The sequence below is a fragment of the Varroa destructor genome, unplaced genomic scaffold (genome assembly GCF_002443255.2).
Source record: "Varroa destructor unplaced genomic scaffold, Vdes_3.0 BEIS01000004.1, whole genome shotgun sequence".
Lineage (NCBI taxonomy): Eukaryota > Metazoa > Arthropoda > Arachnida > Mesostigmata > Varroidae > Varroa > Varroa destructor.
The window spans coordinates 21,572,756-21,582,795 of NW_019211457.1; the positions used below are offsets into that span (position 1 = coordinate 21,572,756).

The window sequence follows — 10,040 nt, forward strand, 5'->3', positions numbered from 1 at the left end:
CAACTAGAGAATAAGGCAAAGAAAGCCTTGGGTAATGCAACAGACTGAATGAATAGATACCAACGTGAACTAGACGCAAGTCATATCACTTAATAGTAATAGGAAATTCGAAAATTTTACTATCAGTATAGAAGAACACAGAACAATCATAGATGTGGTTCGATACATGGGAATGAGGCTTGCTCAGAACCTAACTAAAACCTTACACTTAGAGCAAACAATGAAAATGACAGCCTTCTGCACAAAGCTTCAACAGATTTATGCTGAGAGTCACGGAACCAAGTAAAACAGGGAGAAACCTACTTCTGCAGTGGCGAAATCCATAATTTTTTTACCCAGCTCTCATCTGAACAAAAGCTGCGCGGTCAAGGCAAAAAAAGATCCTCTCAGATAAGTAAAACATTCCAAGTATCCTCTATTTTTGTCACTATGGTCATGAGCACGATGGTACTGTAAGACATTATATAGAGGAACAGTAAGAAATGTATAAAGATTAGAGGCTTGCCCGAAAGAAAGCCAAGGGAAATGCCCTCAAAAAATTGCAGCAGGAATAGGTGCCCACAATAAGGCTTGCTGCCTGGATTACAAGATTAGTACCAGAAATAGAATACGAATTGTAATAAATTATCTATAGAAATATCTTGTATCAGATTACTTCAATTTTAAATGAGATAAGCAACTCGTAATTTTTCGAGTTTTTTGTCTGGCAGTAACACTGCTTAACAAACCTCCAACACGAAACGAAATGTGCCCTCGCCAGGTTTCAAACTCACATCTGGAAGCAGATTGGTTTTAACTGGCGACGATAATTCGGAAAGAAAATTGAAAAAGGTGATTAACGACAACCACTTATCGCAAGAATCGCAAGTATGAGTACAAAAAGCTCCCCAGGGCAAAGAAACTCTTTGTACAATCGATGGAGAACAACAGGTATGAGATATCTATAAAGATAGAATGGATTAATTCTGAACACAAAGAATACACTGGATAGTAGCATGCTGATAGCTCACAAGTTAATCTAGAAGCTCTGGTTAACAATAAGATTGTTTGACTGAACACGGGAAATAGGTTCAGAATAGTCCTCTAAAAACACATCACAAGTAAAAGTTCTCAAAATACAAGTACGCCATTGAAGTTAGATCGCACATGATATAACATAGACAGCAAGGACTACGTGAGCTCCTATTCGAATGCAAAAAAATAAGGACGTGTGAAGCACTAATTAGTACATTACCGAAAGAACAATGTTTAAGCCAGCATGTAAGAGTGTACAATAGAACAAATCAAATAAGAATATTCCTAAATCGCAATTATGTCCTAGACAGAACGAGATGCAATATAAATAAACAGCTAAGAGAAACCACAGCAGAACTTCTACCGTTATAAGAAACTACTGCATGTTTCTCAGAAGTGTCAGAAGCTTATGAGCTCTAATTATCTAAAGAAAGTCATACAACAGTAGCATATAAATTGAAAAAGGTTCAGCTACAAAAAAGATCACCATAACAGGAAAATTATGATCCGACAAATGGTCCGATGAAATTGAGGACCAAGTGTGAATATGGGAGTTGGCGCAGGAGGGTGCTGACAATCTTGCTAGATACTTCTACAAAAAAAAATATTGAGATTCTACTGTAATTTCTTCTCCTTTTAGGAAAAATATGGTTACAGTCACTGAATATTGGTAATCAAAATTATTGTATTATGAAAGCTAAATCAAGCTCGCAACAAGAGGTAGCTGATGTCCTTAGAAAGTTCAAGAAGACGACATCTAGGAGTACGTATGTAGTCATCTATTCTTGCATCTTTTTGCAATAATGTAGTATGTTACTTAAGCTAGGCAAGTTCTAGTTGCATAAGGGGACAAAGCTGATTTGGCCGTACAGTGATAAATAGTTGCAGGGATACTGTAATTCATAATATACAGTAGCCTACCTACTGGTTTTTAAGATATAATCACAACAAGTCTTTCTACACAGATACTTGTTTCTTAGAATTACGAAAATATTTGACAAACTAAATTGCGCAGTAGATTATATTGTTAGGCTACGTCTAGGCAGCAAGCCATAAAAAAAGTCTACAATATCTTATGATCAACACCCACAAAAGTATATGCTGTTTCACGAGTATGCGCATCGGATATTTAGGTCTAGCCTTTAATTAGTAAATGACGATGGAAACCATCTTTTTTAGAATTACAACAGTTACGGGTTGTCGTTATGACTTTCTTATTGTCGAAGACACCGAGGAACATCTAGACCTTTCAAGATAAGTGTAAGAAAAATGTAGAACAATACAACGCAAAGTTCTGCGTACTCAGGTATTCAGCAAGGGGAAACAAAACAATGTTCTCAAAAAAACCAGTAGTTGCTTCAATTCCGACGCCAAGGGGCGTTATTAAATTACGCTCGTTCTTAGCACACGTAGCATTCTACGCTTCCTTTCGTTGATAACTCAAAATTTATCTCTTATCACATTAAAAACCGAAATGAGTTACTACAGATTGAGACGCGTTTAGACTGGACCATGGAGAGAAACAAATGTCTGGGAAAATTATATTGATTTTACACTTTTTACACTTTCATTTACACATCATCGAGTTTGTGGCAAAAATTGAGCATTGGGTAGTAGATCTGATATACAATTAAAAAAAGTAAAAAACATGCCACGTTTATTAAACAAATTGCATATCATTCACGTATAATTATAAATAATTGTTAAATTGTAAATAGAATTTGAATTTCTCTGCTTTAAGGACAGTGGTATATTACTGCGAATAGCGTAGGCTTTGAACTTAAAATAATGGTTTCAAGTTCCGCTTTATAAAGTTGGAAGAGGTTTTCAGCATTTTGCTCGTTAAATAACGGTGGTATAAAAGGCAAGTCAACATGGATTTCCTGGTAAGAAACGTGTCCACCGTAGTCGTTTTATAAATTGCATATCTTCAAGCATAATGATGTGTTTTGCAGTTTTTACAATGAAGAAATTATATACAAGTTAAGATAGAACCATAACCTTGTTAACCTTTTGAGCTCCAGGGAACAGCAGATCTTCAAGATCCTTGTATATTTTAAATATTGACTTTAAGTAAAATACATTTACGAACATCAAGTAGAACTACTCCTAACAATGGCACAATACAACTTTTTTGAGGAATGTCCCAAAGGGTAGGTAGCGAAAAACAAAATAATTTCAACCTTCACACAAAACACTTGCAATTAGATAGGCTGATAGCCATCATAAAATCGATTGGTGAAAACTCAATCAGTAGGATTCTATGATGCACTCTTTTGAGTGGAATAAATGCGGTGGTATGGTCCGTTACCGGTCCAGTTTTGAATCACTGCCAACAGTTGCGTGTATGTAAAGCAAAGGGCAACGAAGCCATACTGGGCGAAATCAAATAGTACCTTTTGGCAGAAAAAGCAGACACGTAATGCATTTATTTGTTTTTCGAAAACTTAGCAGGCAAGTGAATACCTGTACTTTTCTACATAGGTCTTAATTTTTTTTGGATGTAGGGATGTCAATACTTCGGCGAAGGAAGTTTAGGATAACACTATCATGGCAAAAATGGGGCTTAAGGGTACAGCATAAATCGCAAATTCTTAAAATACAAGAACGTGTAAAATCTGCTCTCGCTTTAAGTTCAGATAGTAACCTAAAGATGAAAAGGTGTTAAGGACGTGAAGTGTTCTCGAAAGCCAAAGTTCATCTCTGGGAAGATATCGTGTCATATTCGGTCACACTGACCGTGCACGTCCATTTTAAAGCGTCAATTAGAGCAGCGACTTCTTAAAAGATGTATTGGATAACTAAAAAGATTGTAGTCCTACTAATCAAAACAATCACAGCTGTTACTGTTAAATGGTTGCATTAAATATTCGCTAGAGCCGGATATTGGAAGCCGTGAGTCTCGAATAACGGCGGAAAATTCCTTAGTAAGACGCACAACAACGCAGTAGAAACAACGTAGAAAACGAAGTTGGAGTTCACATATTTAGTACCCCCTCATCTCGGATGCATTGAGCTGCCCACATAAATATAAGGACGATTAAGGAACACTTAAATGTGCAGAATTATGCATATTATTAGAAGTCAGGTTAGTTGTTCTATAAAAACACCCCATAAAAAAGCACTTAGGAAAAAAATTTAATTGAAATTAGTGACCCAGTCATCATTAGAATACAACGTCTTTTCAAAAAATTATTGATAGTAGGGTCTGTCAAATCATAGGCTCAGAAATCTTGTTATTAGATTTAATGCATTCATTCATAAAAAAACACCCTAAGCATCAGTTCAAATTATTAGCTCAAACAAGGCCATTTCTACAACCTTAATCAACACCTCCAACATTCATCATCTTTGGAGCTCCCGGGCTAAGGCGATCGAGCAAAAACTAGCTTGATAAGGATCACTCTATTCATATCTTAGAGACTGAGATTATATAGGTCATCCTGATCGCCTATGCGAGTAAATATTCTAGCCTGAATAAAACTATATATTGAGTGAGATCACAACATCTTATAAATTATATAGGTCACCTTTTCTGACCATGGAAGCTTCCAAATATATTTTCAAAAAGCAACCTTGCAAAAAACGTCATAGTAAGCTTTATACTCTATGATAAAAAGAGGTCCCCGCGTACGTGACAAAATAACTGAAGCTCAAAAGAAAACAGCGCTAAGCAACACACAAGTGTCAAAACCAGAGTACTTGCCCTAGTTTTTTTTTCAAATCCTGCGTTTTCAAACCCAAAAAATTTCAAACCTGCGTCGAATAGGAAACGATATATAATTCCATATAGTATGTAAACATATAGCTATGCACGGTCAGCAACAGAGGAAGGCCTTAATCTAATGGATACTACAGTTAAGACGCTAGCTATATCTTACACTACCGTATCAGGTAACTGTATCGAGTTCGGTACCTGTGAGCAACTCACCTGCCTTAAATGCTTCGTTTGTCTACCAAGGAAAAGCACTGAAACAGAAAAAAATGTGGAATAAATAGAATTGGCAACGTGTGTGAAATGCGATGTTCGTTGCGGACCTGAGTTCATGCTCAACATCCTCAACACTGTGGAACCTAAGTCGGGAATGCTATTGACAAACGATACTTTTTGGTGGGCGTCTTTTACCGCCAGCCAAAAAATACGACAAACTATTACAGCAAGCCCTAAAATGAGCTCTTCTCTCGAGTACTAAAGGAACAATTTTTAATGTGAAGGCTGCAAGAACACTGGTTTCTATACTCAATGGTAGGACTCATACCCATGATGTGTAGCTTCGATAAGTAGTCTAAAAGAGGTTTCGTAAGCGTCGCAAATACCAAAACACTTTGCTCTATGGCAGTACGTAATAAAGCTATGAAAATGAAGGCAAACAGAAACAGAGGAAGAAGATAGCAACTGCAGGTGACACTGAAAATCTTCGGTGCTTTTGAAAAAAACCTCATTTAGGGCAGCGGTAGCCACGACCAAATTATCTCCTGGAAACTTCTTATTGAGAAGAGAATAAAACGCATTATAACCTTAGGAAGAGTGCGCTTTCCAATGTCAAGGAGACCTGAACTAATAAGTCAAACCAGATAGGTGCAACCACGGGAAAGCTCAAAAAAAAGATATCCAACGGATATAACGGACGACATGGTCAGCTATTATTTTACACGGTACAAGTATTATCAGATACGGCTTTTTCAGCGGTTACCAAAATAAAATAATCGGAAGGGACGATTACGCAATATGCACAGATCACGACAGCAGTGAAAAAGAGATGGTCTTCCATGACCTTTGCATAAGCAAGAGTCTTTACATGATCAATATCCAATTTTGCAACAGGCTAAAAAAACTCAAGACGAAATGAGTGGTTTTCAAAAATGTTAGAGTCATCCAAAATTGGCATCTGATGAACTACTTGATAACAGGAGCACTCATTCATAAAATATCTATAGACATGAAAATGCATAGTACAGTTACCACAGCTGCGGACGCAGAGACAAAGCCATCACCTGTTCGGGCCTAACCAACAGAGGGAAGCCAAATTGTTCATTTTAATTTTTGTCAATTTAAGTAATTAGAAGGATCGATGCTTACTTTTGGTCTTTGCTTTTAGTGGATAACTATTTACGACAAATTCATCTTCTTAAGTTGAAGTGTCATTTAGTTACATATCCTAGACATGTATAAAGCACTTCGGTTGCTAAAGATTTTAAGAAAGAAAACTGCGTAATCTGAGGATATCTCATTTCTTACGTAGAGTTATGATCTGCTTAGGTCGGTAAGAATATCGCACAAACACTTCGTCAGTGTGTTCACGCACAAACTACACCTAACTAACATGCCGCGTGCCACTGTACCCAGTAGAGCCGCTCTTATGTTTTAAGCCGCTCTTATGCCGCTCTGGGTCATATTGATACTTAAAAGTGCTAATTCACTGGTGAATGGTAATGACCGTCCTGTGAGTATTTCCCCATCAAGTTCAAAGATGTTTAAGAAAGCTGTCTTCAACCAAATAAATTACGAAAACTCACAATTAAATTACCAATTCAGCAATACGATATCATTATTCAATGCCAGCTCAGGTTCACTGCAAAATTGTCAACCGTAATTAAGGTAACCGACTTCGTTGACCGCTTCAGAATATACCCACACAAAAAGACCTATGAAAGCTGTATGTGTCGATTTATGGTCGATTTTCGATCATTAACGTCAATAGATTGCTTAGCGAAATGTCCACAGAGCCCAGTTATATAGTTCGAAATTGTACAGGGTAACGCAGATAGTTTTTTTTAATATATACACTTATATATATTGCGCAATTCATTTTACTCCCTGGTGTCGTAGCTGTACTATTTGTTGAAAACACAACGAGGTTCGGGTTAATAATCCGGGATTATCTTAACGGACTTTTAAGCGGGTTACCCATCATTGAGCAGGGGATTAACCTTGCCGCAACCGCAGTATACAGTTTCTACAGCTGCGAATTTTCAACGACAGACTACATAAATCTTGGAAAAACAATGCCTGGGTGTGCTGAATGACACCAACTGTCTTGACTTATAACTTAGAGTTCGATCTAACTTGTTTTTAACTAAAATTACATATAAAAAACATTAAAATTTGTTATAACTACTTGTCATGTTTACTAAAATTTCCCGAACAATTCCAGAATAGTTATAAAAAAAATTGCATCCTAAAACTGTAATAGATCAAAGGCTACTTTTGAAGTTTATTGTAATTGCCCGTAATGCTGAATGCTATTCTTTGGAGCCCTTAATTTAAATTTCTTACAATACAGCTAAAGGTACGATTTACTAAGTATAGCACAGCATTTACTGACTAACTTGCAATCATTGATCAAACACCTGCATTTCTAGGTATACAAAATTTGAAAGTATCAAGGAAATAAAAGTTTTCCTTGAACTTCTTTTTGAATTTTTTCGACATCGATATCAGGAAACCTGCGTTTTAATTCTGTCACGTCAACGTCGGGGAACAACTCAAACTGGCGACGAACCCTCCTTCGGTTTGCTTGGTCTAGACGTTCCTAAAATGGAAAATAATGATACAAATTAACGGTTAAGAATTATTAATTTCGTGTATGTTCGTACAGTCTAGGAGTACAAACACTAGAGGAGACATTATGGCGTCAAAAATAATTATGCTTATCTCAATACCATAAACTCTAAGCCTTGCAAGCAAGGCTAGAATTTCCTGTAGACAAATAAAAAATAAATGGAATTGTAGAGATACAGCATTAAAAGCATGTCTAGTTCACATTTATTAAATATATTAAGACATAATAACAAACCAAATTTTATTTTCCTTTTTAAGTGTTTTCGGGATTTTGAGATCCCAACACAGTTTCTGTTAGTGAAAGGAAATCTAAAACCTAAATAAAGCTAATTTCAACTAAAAAATATCTTTTCCTGAAGTTGCTGTTTTTCAAGACGTGTTATTTTTAAAAAGAATGTTTCGTCTCTATTTAATTATAATGTCCAATTGTATCCTCTATAGATTTGCTCTGCATTTCGTAACTAAGTACTCAGTGCCATCGAAAAACACACGTGTTTGATTGTTTCAAGTTTTCAATTCATTGTTGTTATTTATTTTTTTCTTATTTATTATTTATCTATTATTTTACCTTTTGTCGTTATGTACATTTGGCATATCTTAGAATAGATTCCGTAATATTAGTTTAAGAATACTCAATACTTTATAGAGTCGTTTGCTGAAAATTTTCCCCGACTTTTTGTCAATCCAGAGATTATTACTGTTAATTTAATTAAACAATGAAAATGTATTATTCGATCGAATAAAAAACTAAAAGCAATGATGCACTAAGATAAGCACACTCGAATGCCGTCACAGTAAACGTGTTGCAGTCAATATATTCCTGTAAACCTAAGAACTCCAGTTAACCGAAAAAAAAGTTAGTAAGAGAGAGAGGGAGAGAACGAAAAAGAATGCAATTTATTGATTAAGCTAAAAAAACGCTTCCGATAATTTTTTACATTTTCGCATAATATTCAAAGTTTTTAAAACAAAAAATTGCATACTTTTAGTGACACATTTTACGTATAAGTATAATGAAGAACTGAGTCAGCAGTTATCATGTGTACGTTACATAACTAATGTCACAATGAGACACATAAATATATAAAGAAACAACAAAATACACCGTACCTTTCTTTTCATTTCCAGCTCCCGATATCGCTGAAGAAACCAGTTTTGGTTCTTATCATTGAATGGCAAGGGGTACTTTCTGTTATATGAACTGTTATACCGCTGAGGCATCCAGTGCTCCGACAGACGTGTTTTTTTAACAATTCCCATCCAATCTAATTTATTTTGGACAGGCCTTTCCCCAGATTCACCTACCTCCAGATCGAAATAGGCCTTGTTACGCTCTCGAACAACACTTTCAAGGTTTGTCATCGATTCCTCAACCTTATCTAACCGCTCGGGGCTCGGCATAATTTCGATCTCATTCTTTGCTGCGGCTTCAAGCGTGAGCAATAGATTGCGCTCTTTGAGAAGTACATACCACAGTTTGTGGAGATCACTGTTCGATTTAATTCGCAATTCATGGAGGTTCCAGCTGCGTCCATGTTTCACTTCAAAGGCTCCAAAGTTTTCGGGACTATCAAAAAACTCTTTCAGTCCATCTACATTTGTAAACTCTTCCTTTTTGTTCTCAACATCTTTCGATGTTTTACTTGGTGAGCTTACCGTATGTGAATTAAAAAAACGAACTTCAGCGAAAATACGGGCACAACGCCGGAATGCCCCAAATTGTTGGATAAACAAAGGCATGAGTATACGGGTTGTGAGTACCTAAAAATAATTGCGTAACGCAAAATGTTCAAGATCGATGTTAAAAACGGTACAAAACGTCGTCTAGCACACACAAACGTACAGCCAATTCTGGTTGAATGCCTAACGCCGGGGCAGGACGTAAAACTCGAGATGTTTAGGTGTCCTGTGCCCCAATGTTTTTATTGATGGATGAATTATGCTTGAAGAGGTCTGGAGGCGATTGAGTTGTGAGAAAGGAGCCTTTGAGTACTTTCCAAAACGCGCGCTTTCTCAATAATTTATTCCTTTTTACGGACAGTGGGTAATAGGCTTTATTATATTACAAACACAAGTTCACATATACAAGATCCATAGCATGGAATGAATTTTGAACCTCGTTTCCGTTCAAACTAAATTTGTCGAGATCACAAAAACGGTAGCTCTTGAAAAATCTAACGTATTATAAGCTTGCCATATCGTATATTTTCATACTTTTCTGTTCATTTCACCATTCGCGAGACAAATTGGCGAAATCGAGCTAGTGAATGTCTTGAGCTACCTAAAAGCTCATCAAAGTTTTCCCTACTTGATATAGTTAGCTGGATTCGTACGTGCTTCACTCTGGTTATGCTAGCGATGGTGAAGCTGTCTTCTTGTCAACTGTATAAGAACCCCAGCATTTAATTCGCAAAATATCTTTCCAATCTGATCAATTAAATTATTTAAAAAGCAAAATAGATGG

The 10,040-nt window shown here is 36.3% G+C and overlaps 1 protein-coding gene across 1 annotated transcript; it reads right to left on the reverse strand.

The window, feature by feature from the left end:
- Positions 1–7,200: 7,200 nt before the first annotated feature.
- Positions 7,201–9,509, reverse strand: mRpL47 (mitochondrial ribosomal protein L47). The gene is made up of 2 exons (XM_022804137.2): positions 8,687–9,509; positions 7,201–7,547 (listed from the first exon to the last, which is right to left on the reverse strand). Exons 1-2 carry the CDS (start codon positions 9,314–9,316, stop codon positions 7,398–7,400), a joined length of 780 nt encoding a protein of 259 aa, XP_022659872.1. The 5' UTR covers positions 9,317–9,509; the 3' UTR covers positions 7,201–7,397.
- Positions 9,510–10,040: the final 531 nt, after the last annotated feature.

Excerpts from the sequence above, each read along its gene's own strand:
- mRpL47 (XM_022804137.2), bottom strand. The coding sequence starts at position 9,316 with ATGCCTTTGTTTATCCAACAATTTGGGGCATTCCGGCGTTGTGCCCGT. Across the intron at positions 7,548-8,686 it reads AGCTGGAAATGAAAAGAAAG|GAACGTCTAGACCAAGCAAA; the intron begins GTACGGTGTATT and ends TTTCCATTTTAG.